The 19,969-nt window shown below is 52.2% G+C and overlaps 5 protein-coding genes across 5 annotated transcripts; 4 read left to right on the forward strand and 1 right to left on the reverse strand.

Moving 5' to 3' along the window:
* Window positions 1-296: 296 nt before the first annotated feature.
* On the reverse strand, window positions 297-2,129 carry J4E86_006955 (uncharacterized protein; the record flags this gene model as incomplete). Its single annotated transcript, XM_051447477.1, has 1 exon — window positions 297-2,129. One exon carries the CDS (start codon window positions 2,127-2,129, stop codon window positions 297-299), a length of 1,833 nt encoding a protein of 610 aa, XP_051301075.1.
* Window positions 2,130-5,536: 3,407 nt separating this feature from the next.
* On the forward strand, window positions 5,537-7,228 carry J4E86_006956 (uncharacterized protein; the record flags this gene model as incomplete). Its single annotated transcript, XM_051447478.1, has 3 exons — window positions 5,537-5,902; window positions 5,951-6,827; window positions 6,888-7,228. The coding sequence occupies 3 exons, from the start codon at window positions 5,537-5,539 to the stop codon at window positions 7,226-7,228; spliced, it is 1,584 nt and encodes a 527-aa protein (XP_051301076.1).
* Window positions 7,229-7,832: 604 nt separating this feature from the next.
* On the forward strand, window positions 7,833-10,149 carry J4E86_006957 (uncharacterized protein; the record flags this gene model as incomplete). The annotated part of the gene is made up of 2 exons (XM_051447479.1): window positions 7,833-8,467; window positions 8,565-10,149. 2 exons carry the CDS (start codon window positions 7,833-7,835, stop codon window positions 10,147-10,149), a joined length of 2,220 nt encoding a protein of 739 aa, XP_051301077.1.
* A 368-nt stretch (window positions 10,150-10,517) lies between these two features.
* J4E86_006958 (uncharacterized protein) lies at window positions 10,518-14,774 on the forward strand (the record flags this gene model as incomplete). The annotated part of the gene is made up of 2 exons (XM_051447480.1): window positions 10,518-12,365; window positions 12,495-14,774. The coding sequence occupies 2 exons, from the start codon at window positions 10,518-10,520 to the stop codon at window positions 14,772-14,774; spliced, it is 4,128 nt and encodes a 1,375-aa protein (XP_051301078.1).
* A 1,889-nt stretch (window positions 14,775-16,663) lies between these two features.
* On the forward strand, window positions 16,664-19,333 carry J4E86_006959 (uncharacterized protein; the record flags this gene model as incomplete). Its single annotated transcript, XM_051447481.1, has 3 exons — window positions 16,664-17,084; window positions 17,442-18,481; window positions 18,539-19,333. The coding sequence occupies 3 exons, from the start codon at window positions 16,664-16,666 to the stop codon at window positions 19,331-19,333; spliced, it is 2,256 nt and encodes a 751-aa protein (XP_051301079.1).
* Between the last annotated feature and the right edge of the window lie 636 nt (window positions 19,334-19,969).

Below are 19,969 nucleotides of genomic sequence, written 5' to 3' on the forward strand. Positions count from 1 at the left end.
TACCCAGGTGGTCAACAAGTGGAGGAAAGAAGGTCGAAAAGAACCACTGCAAGTACAAAGTACGTCTCCTAGCGCTTGCGAATGCAAAGGTACGTTGCCCCGTCATCCGAGATAGTACGTACCCACCTTGCACAAGAAGAAAACTGAACAGGTCCGCAGCCTACATTAACATGGAAACATGCAAAGTAGGTAACTTAATGTCGATGTAGGTTCCAGATCTGTTCAGGTTCTTCCTAGGTTGATCTGTACCCATGGTACCAGGGCTGGTTCTGACGGCTGCTGGGGGTACCTGACATTCAGTGCCCGCTGTCCTGGTGCTGCCAGGGGTCGAAGACGTTCCCACCTACAACATCATTCACGGTGAACGAGGGCAAAAGCTCCATATCGGCAAGGCAGACACCCATCTCGGGATGTTGCGCGAAGAGGTTGGCGTTGCTCGACGCGTCGTCTGGCGGGAACGGTTCCACACCATGCTGCCAGTCCTCAACTCCTGGAAAATCCGAGCTGCCAGCTGGATCTAAGTGTGCGAACACGTCATGAGAGGATGCGTCTGACCGAATTGCATGTCCCCAAGGACTGGAGAACGGGTCTGTGTTTCTGTTCGGTGGCTTAACGTCATCGGGGCTAGCAGAAGCTGAGAACCTGCTCCGTGGCATTGGCGGAGGTGGGAAGGGCGAATGCTGAGTAGGTGAGATTGAGGTGATCGGTGAAAGAGGCTGACCCTGTGGAATCCGCGCTTGTGTGAATGATGACTGCATAGGAGGCGACGATGCGGAGACAAGACGTTGGTCGAACGAGGTATGGTACGAGCGAGGTGGAGGGCGCATGGCCGGAGCCTGAGGTGCTAGAAACCTAGACGGAGGACTGAAGGCCGTCATTCGCTGGGCCACTGGCGTAGTGAAGTACGGTGAGCCTGTCGGTCCCGAAGACTCCTGCGGTGTGTTTCCACGCGACAACGGCAGCTCGGAAGCTGGTGAAGAGTGACCACGCGCCTGTCCGGTCCGTGGAGCAGCGCTGGTACGAGCCCTCTTCGATGCGCGCGGATTGTCATCAGGTACACTGTGCCCTTTCGCGTTTGGCCTCTTGCTATTTCCCACTCGGTTCTGGTCCTTACGCTTAGAATATGCCTTAGGTGCGTTAACAAACATGCGGATCTGCCACGCCGAGCACATGACGTTCTCGCAGATACACTTCTCTTGTGCAAGGGCGGTGACGATGTTGTCTAGCCGGCCGGCACAGTCGGTGTCTTTGTCCTCGTCCTCGCCCTTGCGCTCGTCGTTGACATAGTCGTTCTGCTGCCAACCGCGGAATCCTTTCCTGACCTGCTCGAGCAGGCAGTCAAACACCTTGTGCGCGTATGCTTCCACCAAGTCGGACTGGTAATGCGGCTCTTCGATCCATCTCTTCCGCGCGGTTGATTTGGGGTTGTCTCTAGCATGATCGCCGCTGACCATCGCGTTGTAGATGCGCTCTACGTTGCGGTCGCGATCACGTTCAACCATCTCGATGGTCGGGTCAGTGGCAGGATCTCTCCAAGGCTCACGGTTGAATCGCATCTTGTTCTGTCGGTACTCCTTCGCGTGCCCGGAGTCATTGAACAGACCTCGGAACGGTTCGTAAAGCTGATGTGCCGCCTGCGGTCCCATGCTAGAACGTTCTGTCGACGGCATAGGCGCGAGCGAAGGGCCTTCCCTGGAGATAGACCGCTGATGTATCGAGTATGCATGCGCGGGACCTTTGCTCATGAGTTCGCTGTCCCGACAGCTCGGGCTGGTCAGATCAACGTAGCTATTGATGCCACGCAAATGGTTGTTGTCGCTGTGGGGAACGAATCGCGATGTCTGCATGGCAATACGTGGATCGTGCGATACGGTAGCGGCCGCATCGAGTCCGGTATCCGACATATAAGATTGGCTGAAGTCGTTTGCTTGACCGTAGCGTTGGCCGGAAGGCCCGCGGGATCCATGCGAGGATCCCGGGTTCTGGGGACTGTGTGTGGCCTCTCTCAAGTAGCTGCGATTGCCTTCGACGTCAAGCGGGGTATAGACATGCCGTTCGAGAAAGGTATCGCCAGGTTCGTGTTCGCTTTGGCGGAGTGACTTCTCCGCCTGGCGCGGAGATTCCTTCATGTAAGTGCTGATGCTGCTCGCAGGTACGGAGTGTTGAGTGTGATGTAGGGTTTGAAGAGAAGAAAATCAGGAGGGGTATCGGTGCTGATATGTAAAGATATGTGATCGGGAATAATGTGAAGAAGGACTGGGAATGTAAAGCTCCAGTATCAATGTACCTTCATATATCGTGAAGAGCCGGGCTTTATACATTGAACGAACGCTCACCGCAACCGCTGTGTCGGTCCGTCGCTCAAAATTCCCATTGATACTCATGGCCTTTCGCGATGCCCTTGTGATCAGGTTGTGCGTTGGGAGCTCGTGGGGTTGCTGAGGCTGTGGAATGCGTTCGTGACGGGGGCCTCAAACCCCCACACGTTTGTTGCGTGTGCCATGTGCAGCTCAGGTACGTGTTTGAACATCAGCTCGTTCCGGTGCCGCGCTGCTCACGTGTCGCGGGCCGCGCATCGGAGCGGTGATGCCATTGTCCAGACTTAGCAACGAGGCTCTTGTGATTCGCTGTGATTGTCTCCGGTCGTCTTCTCCGTCTCTTTGACTCCTCGTCAGTTGCGTGGGGATATTCAGCTAAGATGTTCACATTTGCATAGCCTCGATGCGACATTGAACTACCTTTGGGGCCATGTCAGCGTGGAATTAGTCGTGTGTGACTACCTAAGTATTCATTCGCAGCTCATATGTCGCCATACTTGCTGCGCTGGCCATCACACACTGCCTGTATGAATCTCCACGCAGGCATGCCGCTAAAAGCCACTGTTCCTCCAAGGGGATGACCTGGATCTGGCGACCGTTCTAAAGCGCTTGCGTTAACAATACTTCTCTTCTCGAGAGGCCCTGATTGGATGGGTACATATGGATCTTGGAAGTTGTGAGTCGCTCGTTGCAGTGGAGCGACCGTCCGAGAGAGACATTCAGTGACTTAGGTAGTCCGCCGTGCGGTACACACTATTCATGATGTGATACACGTCATCAATCATTTTCCCTTTTGCAAAATGATACCTCTTCGTTGTAGTGCCTTCAAATTCGTAGAAATGTCTCGCTTCTTTCTTGGAAAGGACCTATAGTCTAATACGAAGCAGTGCTAGTAGCCAAATATCATCCTATTTCAGGTGTTGCTAGTACACTAGAGAGTAATGCTTGCATGTTAAGATTTGACGGAGCATAACGCCATCGGATCCAGAATTCAGTAAGGCATTCAAGCACCAGAGGAAGCAGATATGGCAATTTCGGCTGCACTCCATGACATGAGAACAGTGTATACATTAATGTACATTTGTATCAGCAGAGCGACTGTGTTGAACAGTACGCTAAAACATGGAAAGAAACGCCCACTGAAGTAAAGCCCATCGAGACGCCCGCTCAATCTCAGGTTTGCGTTTGCTGTTTTGCCTCCTGAATCTTGCGTTGGTGAGCAAAGTAAGTGGTGATATTGAAAGTCTCCTCGTTTTTCTCCGGTTTTGGGAACTTGTGCTCCAATTTCAGTCTCTGTAATTCCTGCTGGACTGTTATGCGTAAGTGGATGTCGTATGTGATCGTAGACTACTGGCTTACCGTTGTCGCTGCGCATGAATAGAATGAGGTTTGCCTCAGGGTCTCGAGGCCATATCCATATGTATTCCGTCCTCCCAAACCAATGCGTATTGACATAGATTGGATCCATCAAATTATATCCGAAACTAGACCAATCCTCTATACGAAATGCACGCTTTTTCATCGTGAAGATCGCATCGGCAATTTCTCGTTCTGTGGTGACCCCTTTACCGCTTCTCTTGCGACGTGTCGACTCGTCCCAGAACTCTGGACTATACTGTCCGATCCAGAAATGAGCCGTCTCTGGATGCTTTGTTACGTCCACGGCCATCCCCGATTTCAACGCAGCCTTGATCTTGCGGTCGCGCTGTTCGGATTCGATTTCACCTCCTAACAAATCGTGTACTTCACCTCGGTTAGTCCAGGATATCGGGTCAACCTAGGCATGGGCCAACATGAGAGATACTCATAGTGATTGGACATCTTGTGTTCTTCCTCCCATACTCCAAGAGCGCCGTGAAATCTGGGCTCCTTGCATTTTCTCATCATCTTTTGGTAGTCGCTCCCAGAACCTTCGATTTCAGGAATTTCAGGAATTTGATACGCCTCAATATTAACGACGTGTGTAAAGTCTGAACTGCAACAACGTTCAGCCGCCCCTTGGTCGATGGTATATGCTTTGTAGGGGTGGGGGAGGGCTATGTCCGTGTCTTTATAAAAGATCAAGAAGAAGTTCGCTTCCCTGGGCATTCTCCCATCAACGGGCTTGCTACGGCAGCTGAATTCTCCTTTGAGCCAGTCTTTCTTCAATTCAAATTTGACAGAGTTCCATTCGATTGTTGGATCCATGTTGAGGTGAGGATCGTAGCTGTGTAAAATCGGTAACATGTGTATTAAAGCGCTGGTTGCTAGCTTTTTATACCGCTGAATGTGTGATTATGACACTTCAACGTCTTGCAGTCATACTCGACATTGTACAAGACTCAAGTCATGCCCGAGGAGTCACAGATTGGTGTTGTATATGGGGCTAAACACAAACTTGGTCGATTTGCGCGATCTGTATTACCACACAGACCAGCAAATTCTGGGTAGACATCCATCTTGGGCATCACTACAAATGACTCTCTCTCTCTCTCTTGGATGAGGTCGGGTTGCTGCCTACTCCGAAGAGTGTGCGATACGTTGGGTGATAAATTCGAGTTGCCAGAGTCATATGCGGGAGTTAGGAGTTATAAGGGTGTTGGATTGCCATGTTGGTGAGTCCGTGAAGCCCCTGCGACGACCATATTGAGTAATAGACAGCAGGGGCATTGTCGCGCACTGACCTTGAGGCGTGTGAGCCGTCAAAGCGACCCGGCCACGTCAAACAATGAGTCGAGTAATTCATGACGGCGGCTTGCTTTGAAACAGTTGCTCGAAAATGACTATGAGGCTGTCATGGGTGTGATGCGACCACGAGAGGCAGAGATGTGGGAAGTGGTACTTGGGCGAAGATTGAGTGCAGACAGCGGTGACGTAGACCAACACGAGCGTGTCGAGTGCTCGAAAACATAACCTCCGTTCTGGATCGCGAAAGCGACAAGTTCAACCTGTCCTCGAAAATGTTGAGAACAACCCACAATGGCGTGGTAGCGCCCTCGCGCACTAGTTCCGCACTCCCCATCGCCCAATTCCGCGGCCCCAACAGCGGACCTTCTTCCCCGCATTAGCCGGCCTCACCCACATCAAGCCCGGGGAAGCCGCCATAATCGAAGAACGGTAGATATATAGAATGACCGGCTCTTGCTAGTAAAAGGCCACTATCGCGTCGTGGTCCATCATCAACCCTTGACCGTCTTGTTGTTTCCGGCAAGCGCTCCAAGGAGCCACTAGCGAACACCATGATCTCCACTGTCCTCCCGCTGCTATCATCGCAGTTTGCAGATCATCCAGTTCGCACTCTGTTCGTCTTGTTGATACTTTTTCCGATATCTTATCTTGTCGGAAACGAATATGTGCGATACTCGCGGCGCATCAAGGGTTTTACTGGGCCGACGAACTGGCCTTTGGTTGGCAATATCCCGGATATCAAGTACAACGCGGCGGAGAAGTACCGGGAATGGAGCAAGACGTTTGGCGCTGTGTACCAGATACAGCTGGGGAACGAGCCGGTGATCGTGGTGAACAGCGCTGAGGCTGCAAGGAAGATCTTTGGTGGGAATAGCCAGGCGCTGAGTTCAAGGCCGGTCTTTTGGACGTTCCATAAGGTGAGTGGAGAGAAACGGGAATGTTGACATGTCTCTGATAGATGTCAGGTTCTTTCAAACACTGCTGGTACGACCATCGGAACTTCACCCTTCAACGATTCGCTCAAGCGAAGGAGAAAGGGCGCTGCTGCCGCGCTTAACAAGCCGTCGATTGCGACGTACATCGACCACCTAGATCTTGAAACGAAAGAGTTTGTAAAGGACGGACTCGAGTCAGGACAGGCCGGTACCGTTGGTGTCAACCCAATGCCCATGATCGAGCGCCTCTCTCTTTCTCTTGCGCTGACTCTCAACTGGGGAACGCGGATGAGCAGCCGTCACGACCCTATGTTCCATGAGATATGCGAGGTCGAAGCAGCCATCTCGAAGTTCCGTAGTACGACTGGAAACTTGCAGGACTACATTCCACTGCTGAGACTCAACCCCTTCAGCTCTGGCACAAAGTCTGCGAAAGAGCATCGTCGCCGAAGGGATGTGTATCTGACCAAGTTGAATCGCGAGCTAGACGAACGCATGGAAAAAGGCACCCACAAGACATGTATCCAGGCGAATATCATCCAGGACAAAGAAGCCGCGCTGAACAAGGAGGAGTTGACGTCCATCAGTCTGACAATGTTGTCTGGCGGTCTAGACACAATCACGACCCTTGTGCAGTGGAGTGTCGCGTTGCTGGCTCAAAGACCGGATATCCAAGAAAAAGCCATCAGGGAGATCCGCAAGTTTTACTCGGAGGACGAGCCGCTCGCGGATGCGTATGACGACCAGAAGTGCGGATATATCGTCGCACTGGTCAGAGAGTGTCTGCGCTACTATACTGTACTACGACTGGCGCTGCCTCGTGCGACCATCAAGGATGTCATGTATGAGGGTAAGCTTATCCCAGCTGGTAGTACGATATATCTGAACGCATGGGCGTGCAACATGGGTAAGCCATTCTCAGTCTTCACGATCTACACTAGGAACAGCGATACTGACTACAACGTAGATCCCGAGGTCTGGAGCGACCCCGACGAGTTCCGCCCCGAGCGCTGGCTCGAGCAGCCGGATGCACCTTTGCACACATACGGGCTGGGTTACAGGATGTGCGCAGGCTCATTGTTGGCCAATCGCGAGCTGTATCTCGTTTTCCTGCGCATGCTGAACAGCTTTGAGCTTGTATCGGAGTCGGAGGTGGACGTGCATCCTGTCCGTGGCAGCTCAGACCCTACCAGTCTGGTGACTATGTGCCGGCCTTACCAGATTCTCTTCAAGCCGCGGAATGAGCAGGTACTGCGTGAGGCTCTGAAGGCGGCAGATGAGCGATTGGCTGAGCATGAGAAGGTGTGAGTAGTAGATGGATAGATTGGTCCGGCGTGGGCGTATTGATTAATCTAAATGGCTTTCGGCGTCCGTAAAGCTCCACAGCTGTGTTAGAAATCGGCGTGATGATCGTATGCAGCCCGCCAATACTGACAGTCGAAGAAGCGATGATGTGGCAGCTCACGCGTGATTTTGGGACGAGATGGCAGTTGTGAGCCCTGGAGGGAAGCAGGTGAGGGTTCGCAGTAGCGTAGACGGCACGTGGCGGCAGCTGCAAGCGAGCGGGATGATGCGTTGCAGGGATGTGCTTTCCGAGAGGACAATGAATCGAGGTTATCGCAACTCCAGATGTCCTCTTCCATTGCCTCCGACACGCCTTTGAAGGGACCTTACACCACCCGTTATGTTGTATTCATGGTTTTAGGATACGCGCATCCGTTTCTCTCAACTTGGGACCCTCCGTATTACCCCCATAGCTGAGGTCAGCAACCCGTCGCATGCTCACACAGCTTCCGCCGCCCGTACGTAGAATCGCACGCGACATTTAATCCGATATCGCCATGGATGAATGCTAGCGGAGAGATAGACCTTGTACAGCGCGTGATTACAGCGAAGCTCCATTCGCGGCGTCATGTATCGAAAGACGACGCTCCCAGGCGATGAAGAGCTGGGCAAGAAAGACGACGACCACCGATACAAGCCCGCGCGCCAGTCTAGCTGGTCTATGTGGAACCACACATTCCGCTGGCGACGGAGAAGAATACTACTCGCGATAGTAGCCTTATGCCTCTTGTACTACACCTTCCATGGCAGCTCGGACGACCTCGAAGACCCGGTGGTCGAACAGCGATATCGCGGACGACCCATCTCATCGACGTATCAGAAGCCGGGCGCGACCGGCAACGACGACGAACCTACGGGACCGCCCCCGGGCACACAAAAACCCAGACGCGGAGACGCAATCCCGCATACATACGATGGGCAGATACGCTTCTTCCGTCTCGCTAGCTCGCTGCGCGCGTCTGCCTCGGCAACGGGTGGGTACGAGAAGAAGAATAGGAATATACTATTTGCCATGTCGAATCTGAAGAGCGTTTCGACGCTTTTGCCAATGGTGTGCGACATGTCGCAATGGAACAGGAACCACGTACACGCGGCTTTCATGGGGAGGGAGGATATACCAATAGAAGATTTGCTAGAGATAAATGGGATAGACAAGGTTAAGTGTCCTGCCGTGTGGCATGATGCGCGACCGGATTATACAGAGTATGTACACCCGCGCGACTCTTCATCTTGAGTCTTCAAGGAATGTCGTGCAAAGATTCTTTAAGAACAGACAGTGCTGATCAAAGGCTGCTTATAGGTATAGTACCGATGTACGCGCTGAGACAGCGGTGACAGGAGCAATGTCGCACATCAATAGCTTCCTGCATCCACAAGCAGTCGTTATCGACGACTCGATGTCTGAAGATGCATTCTTCGTGCGAGGCATGCGAAGTAAAACCAGTGCGCTGAAGATGCCTCTTGTCGAAGTACCAAAGGATAGATTGGAGGACTTCGCTTGGGTCTCGCGACTTGACGCCGGCTCGCTCAAGCACTGGCACGATCCCACTGTAGACATTCTGATCCAAGTTCCGTCGGGCTCATCCAGTGTTCTTCGACTGCTGGAGTCGATCAAAGATGCTGATTACAGCGGTCTGACACTGCCCCGCATCACGATCGAGCTACCAGCCGAGCTCGATGTATCAGTTAAAGAGCACATTGAAAAGTTCAAATGGCCCCCAAAGAGTGACAACCCAACGACAGGAAGCGGCCTCAGCATCAGACGCCGCATCTCAACCCACCGCCATGATCAAGAGGAGTCGGCGATACGTTTCTTGGAATTGTTCTACCCTGCAAGCACAGCCAATTCGCACGTGCTACTGCTCTCACCGCAGGCTCAGCTATCGCCACAGTACTTCCACTTTGTCAAGTATGCGTTGTTGGAATACAAGTACTCTACTTACGGTGCAGAGGATAACGAAAAGCTAATGGGCATGAGCCTGGAGTTACCACCGACGCTCTTAGATGGCAAGACGAAGCTGGAGGCTCCTTCGACTAGCGACATGCACACGGATCGGTACAAGAAGTTGTATCCTGACGCTAAGAGCGTGCCTTACATGTGGCAGGCTCCAAACAGCCATGCGGTGTTGTTGTTGGGGGACAAATGGGCAGAGTGGCATTCATTCCTCAGCAACCGTGTTGTGAAACATCAGCAGTCGGCCAAGTCAACATCTCGGGGGAAGCTGGTTTCTGAGACCCTTCCGGCATGGACAGAGTACATGCTAGAGTTTATGCGGGCGCGAGGTTATTCGCTCCTGTATCCTGCAGCGATGGATAATGCACTGGTCACCATCCACACCGAGTTGTATCACATCCCCGAGGAATTCTCCGCGACGCCATCTGAGGACGGAAAAGAAGGTTCAACTGTACCAAAGGAGACAGATGCACCGTTCCTGCGCGCCGATACACCGCCCAAGCCACCGCAAAACCCCGAACCGCCAGTCATCCCAGGCTCAGTGCCCCTCCACCAAGCGCTGCCTTTTAAAGGCGACCTACCCGAGATACCTCACCTGCCCCACCTTCTCTATGACGGGAAACATATTGCTCCCGCAAACACATCTACCGTTGCGAAAGAGTACGCCGACTTGTTCCGCACGGAAGTTGGAGGCTGCAAGATACCCAAAGGCAAGCATAAGAAGTTTGTTGCTGGTGAAGCTGGTGATTTGTTCTGCTTCGGAGACGAGGATGGTAGTGACTGGGTGGATGACGAGACGAGAGAGGTGGAGATGTTTGATGCGCCCATTGATGATGAGCTGGAGAAGCTGATTGAGGATGCGCTACCCATAGCGACGTCGACGAGGGAAAGGACGATCACGAGACCTACAGCTGAAAGTGTAGAACCATGATGGGTCGAGCTCGAAATGTAGCTTGTATAATACCACTTTCACTTGATGCTGATGCGAATGATCGATGTGTTATGTAATCATCTCGTGCTAGAGGCGCAGGGCCGTGGCTAGTGGCTCGGGTGGCGAGGAAGGTGCCAAGGTGGGGCGATGCCGTTTCGGTGATGACGCGGGCATGGATCTGATGGTCGGCCAAAATTTCCATGAGAGAGAAACTTCAACTGCGAGGCAACTCGACGTCCAGTTGATACCCCCGATTTACTGCATCGTCCCTTCCACTTGTCTTCCGGCGTTGAGCAGTCTGGTCTTTCTTTCTTTCTTATCTGTTTAATACCCCATAGACTTGCACGCGCCACGCTCCTTCCCACGACATGCTCTCACGAGCGTTAGGGCGGAACATCCGCAGAAATGCCTACACGACGCCCTCGACGCTGTCGCAGCAATTGACGCTGCCGTGGCTCTGCCCAGCGCTCTCCCGCAAGACTTCACACACACCACATGATGCGAGCCAACGGCAACGGCAGCGGCAACGACCGACCTCACTGTCGTCACGGCACGAGACACGCTCCCTCGCCACGTCTGCGCAGATGCAACCCCCACCGCCCTCGGCCCTCCCCTTCGATCCCTTTGCGCTGTCGCTAGGACGCCAGTTCCAATCGCCTGAGTTGTCGCGGCTCCAGCCATGGGACGCTTCAAATCCTCTCGTCGTGCGTGACACGTTAGCGGCATCCCCTCCGATGCGTTCTGTCTACGGCCTCGGTGCCGACCCAATCGAGCTACACCAGAATCTCTACGCCTGCCTGCGGGTTGGCCGCCTGGACCGAGCTGCCAGCATCATCGCCCGCCTCGCCTCCGTCTTCAATCCCGAAGCTGCAGAGCTCTTGGACGCCAACAATGTCTATCTGCAGACGCTGCTCGAGAGTAACCAGATGGACCCAAGTGCCGAGGGCATGCAGAAAGTCCAAGACTGGTACAAGAACAACATGGTCGCAAAGGGCATCCAGCCCAATGCGCAGACTTTTGTTACCCTAATCCGGGCGGCTATGAGCTTCCTAGACGAGGGCACGCAGGAAAACGCAGTACGGGAATACATTGCAACCGCACGCAGACACGGCGACCATGTTCTTGACCAGATCAACGCCTCTCCCGAATTCTCCGACGAGGAGTGGGACCTATTGATCCGTCTGCAACCGGAGTCCTTCAACGAACCCCCCTCGGTCGAGGAGGTCCAGGATCTCCACGTCGCCACTCCCTCTGGTCGCAAGAACCTTATAGACCACGGTCTGGTGTCCAATCCAGCACAGCCCATCAAACCCGTGAGACAGAAGGGCATGGGTCTCGACTCGCTGAAGCAAGCCCTCACCATGTTCGACGATGGGTCAAGCGTTCCCTACCCACATGATATGCCTGGGACTCAAGAAGACAAGGACAGGGCTTACGCATACGCACGACAACTGAAGATTGAACAGGATGGAGTAGAAGCTGCTGTTGAGAGATGGAAACAAGAAGATGAGAAGATGCAAGAAATTGGTATCTATGGCGTTATGAACTCCAAGCCTATACAGGCCATCATGTACGGCTGGTACTCTGCCCTCGTACCGCTGTTCAAGCAGCGTATTGCAAACGTAAAGGACACCTTGTCCGACCCCGAAAAGGTCAAGACGCGTGATGAAGCCCTTTCCTACGGTGTTTGGCTGGAGAGATGCAGGCCTGAAAAGTTGGCCGCAATCACAGTTGCACGCGCTACTCAGGCTGCAGTAAAGGGTAAAGACGAAGACAACTCCGCCTACAAAGTCGCCGCGCTGTCTGTTTCCATCGGTACCGACGTCCAAGACTACCTCAACGCCGAGTCACAGACGAGACGTGATGCTTTCCTCCGCAAGCAGCGCAAGCAGACCCGGATGAATCTGGTCGAGAAACTTTCCAAAGAGACTAAAGATACCCAAGAGGCTTCTTCTACACCAGCACCTCCGAAAATGAGCTATCAAATCGAAAAGGCCGACATACCACTATCCGTACGAACCCGGATTGGAGCTCTCTGTTTAGAGCTTTTGCTTCAAAGCGCAACCCTCACCGTGACCGCAAACGACCCCAGAACTGGCAAGACGCTGTCCCGTAATATGGCCGCCTTCCATCATGCAGTCGGATATCATCAAGGCAAAAAGCTGGGCTTACTCGTGCCTCACCATGAGCTCATTTCCAAGTTACGAACCGATTCTGTGCATAGCATCCATTCAGTCAGGCTACCAATGGTAGTTGAACCGAAACCATGGTCCAGTTTTGAGGATGGAGGGTACTACACCATCCCGCAGAAGGTAGTTCGCCAAAAGGCAGGTGATAGCGCACAGCGTGCTTATGCCAAGTCAGCCATCGAAAACGGTGACATGAACAAAGTCATGGCTGGTCTGGACGTGCTCGGTCGTGTACCTTGGCAGATCAATACTCCCGTCTTCGAGGTCATGGCTCAGGCGTGGAACTCTGGCGAGAGTATTGGGTCTCTTGTAGGAGAAGACTCTGTTAATGGCCTCAAACGTCCCAAAGAACCTTCTGGAGATGCCACATTACAGGAACGGGCGAAGTGGGGCAGGGCTCTAAAGGAATATGAGAACAGCGTGGGTGGTCTGCATTCGCAGCGGTGTTTCCAAAACTTCCAGCTAGAGACGGCACGAGCATACGTGAACGAAAAGCAGATATTCTTCCCGCACAGCGTCGACTTCCGAGGTCGTGCCTATCCAATCCCGCCTATCCTCAATCACATCGGATCCGATATTTCGAGAGGACTCCTCAAGTTTGCGAACGGCAAAGAGCTCGGTACTGTCGGTTTACAGTGGCTCAAGATCCATCTTGCCAACCTTTACGGCTACGATAAGGCTAGTCTGCGAGAACGTGAACAGTTCACCATGGATAATCTGGAAGAGATCTACGACTCTGCGACAAATCCTTTGGGCGGCAGACGGTGGTGGACTCAGGCGGAAGACCCATGGCAATGCTTGTCTTGCTGCATGGAGCTGAAGAACGCCCATGATCTGCCTGATCCGACCCGTTTTGTTTCACAATTACCTGTTCATCAGGATGGAACATGTAACGGACTCCAACATTACGCAGCGCTCGGTGGTGACTACGCCGGTGCTCGTCAGGTCAATCTTGAGCCTTCCGACAGACCACAGGATATTTACACTGGTGTTGCTGAACTTGTCAAAGAGATGGTCGCAAAAGACGCCGAGAAAGGTCTAGCACAAGCTTGCTTCATCAACGGCCACATTACACGCAAAGTTGTGAAGCGAACAGTCATGACTAATGTTTATGGAGTTACCTTCATGGGTGCGAAGCAGCAGGTGCAAGACGAGCTACGCAACTTGTTCCCTAACTTCGAGCCCACAAAACAGGTTTCTTCGCTCGGAAGCGTCGCGTTGTACATTGCCTACAAAATCTTTGACGCTTTGGGTAAGATCTTCAACGGTGCTCAGGAAATCCAATACTGGCTTGGCGAATGTGGCGAGCGCATAACGACATCAATCACTGCTGAGCAGATCAAACGGATCAAAGACCGCTTCGATGGCGCAGACCCTTCTGGAGCACTCTACGATCCGAAATTTAAGGCGCCACAAAAGGTCTCTGCAGGTCAACTAAAGCAACTCAACAAGGCTATGGAGAGTTTTACGACTAGCATTATCTGGACTACCCCACTGAAGATGCCCATTGTGCAGCCCTACAGGAAAGATGGATTTCAAAAGATCAAGACCAAGATTCAAGACATTACAGTCGCCAAGAAGTCTCAGCAGGATGAAGTCGATAAACGCAAACAGCTTCAGGCGTTTCCGCCCAACTTCATCCACTCTCTCGATGCGAGCCACATGCTGCTTTCGGCATTGAAGGCTAGCGAGATGGGTCTTGACTTCGCCGCCGTACACGACAGTTTCTGGACACACGCTTCCGACATCCCCAACCTCAACGTCATTCTTCGCGATGCCTTCGTACGAATGCACACCGAAGACATCGTCGACCGTCTCGCCGCAGAGTTCACTGCGCGTTATGCAGGGGCTATGTACCGTGCCACCCTTCATATCGGCGCGGACGTTAGTCGGAAGATTACCCTGTGGAGACATGAGCGCCGTCAAGCTAAGGGCATTCTTTCGAAAGCTAATGGCTCACGGCACGGAGATGCTTCATTCGAGGAAGTTGCGCTCGAGGCCAAGCGGCAAGAGCTTCTAAATAGTCAAGATCCCGAGAAGAGGAAGCAAGGTGAAGAGATGGTCACACCTACCAGCATCTGGCTTGAGAATCAGGATCCCAAGGCACTCCACTCGTACAGGCTTAGTCTTCTTGGGGAGACCAAAGATAAGAAGTCAGCCGACAGGGAAACACAGGTTAAGGACGAGGCCTTGGGCGAAGAAGAGGACGCCGTCACCACCACCGAATCCACGATGGACATTGTAGAAGAAGACGCCGAAGATCTTGCAAAAGACCCCCAAGGCGGTCGCTACGCGACAAAGAAGAAATCGGCATCCCGTGTCGCTTACGATCAGGGTACGATTCAAGTCTGGATCCCACTCAGCTTCCCGCCCGTTCCGCAAAAGGGCGGCTGGGACGTATCTCGTCTCCGCGAATCCAAGTACTTCTTCTCATGACTAAGTCCCGCGCTTCGGGGCGACGCCGAACGCGACTTCTTCGCACCAGGACATTACATGCCCCTCGTAGCCACGGAACAGATCCGCAACATCGTTTCAAAACAGAGAATCGAATCGGTGGAGGAATGCGGTTGGCATGTCAAGATTAAACCCCTGACGTGGTGGAGGGCGAGCCAGCCTGGCAGCGGGACCAGGTTGGGGCGCATGAGAAAGGAGGGTGAGAAGAGAGGGAGGAAGAAGGCGCACGTCTGAACTGATGTTGCCGGCGTGTTCACGAGTTTTTGTATGAAATATTTGCATCGCATGGTGTTTTGGCATGGTTGGACATGGGGAAAATCTTTGTTGTATATACCTGCTGTACCAAGGGAAACGATACCCTATTTATGTATTATGAGCATGATGAGCACCACGCTTACGACGCTTATCTTATCGAATACCCAAGTCATTGATACATGTTTCTCGACCTGCGCGATGCCCATATGTCTTGAATCGAGACACGACGGGACCCAAGCCTTAGACGGCTCGAAATCGGGCACGTGATGTACTACTATTACTGCTTATGTTCCAGCCCGTACTGACCTCAATTCCTTCTATCCAGGGTCTGTAGAATTTTGCTGATAAGAGCATGGTTCCACCCCATGTTGCTTCAATTGTGGGAGCCGTGATTGTGACTTCTCCCTTATTAAGTGTTGCAACTATTGGTTTCATGCTTGGTATCCTAAAATGGCATAGCCATTACTCAATAGGGTATAATTTGTAGATGTAGAGGCTCTAATTAGCTATCCCTAAAATGCCAAGAGCAACTCGGATAGTTGAGACACCTGTTGCCCTGTGTTTTGTTCATTGATGACAAAGTAGTAGCATTAACCTTAATTCTTGAGTAATTTTTGGGGGTGTTGCTCGAATCGGAAGCGAATCTTTAATTCGCTGATCGATTGTTTAGAAGCACGTGATGGCAGTGATGGGCAGGCGCGCTTTGCCTGGGCGCGGTTGCCGCCGCGAAATCACGAACGCGTCGTTGGGATAATAAACCGCCCCCCACCCAACCATCCCATCGTGTCTTCATCTCAGTGTTATCTCTATTGCCTGTACGCCTTCTTTGCGCCACCGTCATCCTATAGTACTGCGATGACCCAGAGGAGGCCCGGAGACGCCGAGGCAATCAGAACTTCCGCTTTCCATACGGCCCATCCGCTAGGACGAACGAGAGAAGTATCGCACCCGTACAGACACATAACCATATTACTCTTTATGCGCGCCAACCATCGCGATGTCGATAGCATACTACAGTCTACAAATTGACGTGCGCTTATTTACCTCGGCTCTGGGAATCTGTTGCGTTACACCCGCTGCCCGTGCGGTCTCATCCTCATGCCACAAAATTAACGGACGTCTCAACGTCCTACCACCAACAACTTCTGCGCCATCGCCAGTACATCGATGGTATGCCATATAAGCTGTTCAAACCCAGGGAAAAGCTGTTGCCCACTTGCCTGGACTAGCTACCACGTCACGCCCTCCATGCGTGGCTGACACGGGTTGGGCTAAATTCAAGCCACCTGAACGGTAGGTGAGGTGGTACAAGAGCTGACGTCTGTACTCAAACGCTCACCGGTTCACAATGAGGCTCGATATTCGTACCTTTTTACTGGATATCTTGTTATTGATAGGCAATCATTTTGGAGGCCATAGGGTGGCGTTGCAGCCTAGCAACCGCACTGGGCGATGAAGGCGATATGTACCCGCCATGTCAACTCCACGGTGAGTCCTGCCACCAGGACCAGACCGCATTCTGAGTCAAACGCCCATTCTATTGTTCAGATAAAGGACATGCCCACCCGCCATGTAAGCTCCATAGCGAGTTCTGCCTTGCGCGCCTTCCAGTCGATATGACCAACTTCACGGAATGTGAAGCGCGCTTCACAGCCAACACCCCCGATGGAGAGTTACTTCGCAGCCAATGGGGATGGAACGGTACCATCTTTGGTATTGTGTACAATAACATGACACAGATATCCACAGAAGGGTGCATACACGTGTGTGGCTCAGGACCGGATATATACGCATGGAGGGATATTTCTGGGGTAATAACCACATGGGTACTGCCGACCATCGGTATACTCCTGCAAGCACCCTTTGAGAGCAACGCAGCTCGAAGAACAGTGCTGGCCATCACGCGATGGGTGGGCTCGCCCATCGCATCGCTGTCCTACGTACTTTGGAACATCAAGGTCTCCGCCAAAGCTGCCTTGATGGTCGACATGGCTGTTAAATACGACGACAAGACGCCCGAATACGAGGAGCTCGATTGTACGCCCGATTGTAAGATCAACTGTACAAGAGACTGCACGACCAATTGTACGGCTCATTGTGCGAACCATCGCACGACCGACTTTGCCAGCATGCGAGACTCGATGTACCTCTTGCTGGTCCTGAACCAGTACACACTGAATTCAACAGTCATGTCGAAGGATAATCATAAAGAGGCGGAGTGCTTGTTGCGCATCACGCTCTTCAGCAGAGACCTCATATTAAAAGATGCTGACAAGACGCTTCGTGAGATGAGACGTATACTGGCGCAAGAGGTGCGCGAAACGAGAAGAAGAGGCACTGTACCAGGTAATCACTCTTATCCGATATGATCGCATGCGCTCACTAGTATCCTAGTCTTTATTTCCATCTTGTGGTTCTTGTTTGCTTTCGCACTTTCCATCCAGGATGCTTTCAGTGAACTGGGGGCCAACACCACTGCTCACGATCTAGCGTTGGGCTGTCTGCTGGCTTGGTTCCCCGTCCTCATCATGAGCTCTATCGTAGACCGCAACCCAATCGCAGCAGAAGCGATCCGCAAGAAACTGAACACCTTGGTCGACCACGTTCGCATTTCTTTAAGTGACCCGCCGAATCGTAGGGAGTACCTTAAACTCTACCAAGGAGAGAAAAACTACCCTGATTTAGAAGACAGGATCGAGAAGGTAGCGACAAAAGCACAGTGTATGGACGAATTTTTTGTGGATTTCGCTGGTCAAGCACGCGTTAGGTGGCATTATGGTGCCGCACATGCCATCTTGTGCGACATTGAGGATTGTTATATCCAAGAGAAGGGCCGTAACTGGCTGTTCAAGGAACGCGAAGCACGAGCACATCTGGTGTTGGGGACCGTTAACGACGAGGGTTTGGTCTGGTTTGATTTTCGAGAGTTTTGGCAGATCATCAGTGCGGTCATCATCGTCGGCGGGAGTTGCGGAGGCGCATTTGTCTTGAGCTACTTCACGCCCACCATCGGTCTTGGTTGTCGCAGCGGTGGGTACACCATCTTCTTCACTATCGCAACGGGTCTGCTTATCGTTGAAATGGCCGTCTGGATGTTCCTTTCGCCGTACGAGGTTGATTCGCATTGGCTAACCAGCGCTGAGAGTCATCTATGTGGACATGACACCTTGAACAATTGGGCGAACTACGGACAAATGGGGTGGAAAAGACTGAAACGAAGCGCTTCACAAGTCAGTAAAGTCTTCCTAGACTTGTTCATTCGTTGCACAGTGTTCCTTGCTCTCAAAGTACCGTACACAGACAAGGAAACTATCAGAGAAAGAGTTGAAGGTACCCTAGAGAAAATGCGGAGCGACCTGGGCAAAATGCGTCCGCAGAGAAAGTGGGAGCTCTTCTTCTTCCGACCCATAGAGACCTTCAACACTGGATGGCTAGTAAGTCGCCTTTGTGTCCTCTGAGTAAGAAGTACATTACTAACTACTTGCTCGTAGATGGGTATCGTTATGGCGCAAGTTACTGGGCTGTACAGAACCTGTAACTGCATAACCAGTAACTGGGCGGGTGGTGGTGGCTACCTTGATTTCAGTCAACAATTCACGTCGAACGGCTACGGTATTACCTTGACCTGGGTATCGGGTACCTCATTGACCGCGTCAGTCATGGGTCTATCTATGTTCTATATCACGGTAGAATGGTGTCAGCAGTCTCACCTCTCAACCGAAGACTACGACGACGCCATGGAAGGTTTACGAATGACCCGCAAATATCGATTGCGGACAATGCAGGCTCGCCGCATATCCCGTGCCACATTGACTCAGCTAGGAAAACTCGCTTTTGCTTTCGGTAAAATGATCAATATGATCGGTACAGATAAAAAGCCACGGAAAACGCTTATGTGGACCAGGGATATCACAAAGGAACCAGTCCTCTCTCGCGCAGATTCTGCATATGCAAGAAACCATAGCCATAGGCACCCCACATTTCCGTTCGAGCGGACGCGCAACAACGCTGGAACGCATAATGCTGTGCTCGATACATCCGCTACAGCACACTCCTCATCCTCGCCAGCAATCACACCACGTGGAATACGCAACGAAAGCGACGCCCCGGTCGTACCACTAAGCGTGCCCAGTAGTTCGCGTATAAGTGATGACTCTTCGACACCTTTAATCCCGACGGCATTGCAAGAGCACCAGCAACATGAAGTAGAGGACCCAATGAGCAACGAGGAGCATAGCAACGAGGAGCATAGTAACGAGGAGACTCCTTTCTTTGAGCAAGGATGAATGCGCACCAGTACACGAACTTGGCCGAATGCGCAGGATCCGCTGCAAAACCGACGAGGGTATCGTCGCGCAAGATCGGATCCAGAGCTTTCGCACGATGGTGGAAATATTGGAAATGTTGGATTAGTAGTCTCACAAGAACCACCAAACCGGAGATAGTTGTAAATGAGACTTTCTTTACGCAAAGCCTTGCAGGTGCGCACGCGCCAGAGGTGATCTCACATCTGGATGTCGCGCCTACAACAGCTCGTTTGCGATGTCAACCAGGCTCCACGCATGAACGTCGACGCGGGAAGAGCGCATGTGGCAGAATAGGAAAGTGAAATTGCGCAGGTAGATACTGAACGTGGAGCAGATGAGCCATTGACAACATCTGCAATCCATATCTCACCCATGCAATATTACTTTGTTCAAAGGAACGACCCGCAAACATACTGAATGCACAGCTGGCAGTGCCCATGATGCGATCACTCGCTATATCTATGGAACTTTTCATGCCAGCACACAGTCCAACGAGCGATCACAGTAAGTCTTCCACGGTTTGGTGCGCTGGGTTCAAACACCATGTTCAACATCCACGCTCCGAGCTTCAAGAGTGCAAACTTCACAAAGGTTAATGTCACATATAGTAAGTAT

This window comes from Alternaria arbusti (assembly GCF_024043155.1).
Source record: "Alternaria arbusti strain BMP 1465 chromosome Unknown scaffold_9, whole genome shotgun sequence".
Taxonomy (NCBI): Eukaryota; Fungi; Ascomycota; class Dothideomycetes; order Pleosporales; family Pleosporaceae; genus Alternaria; species Alternaria arbusti.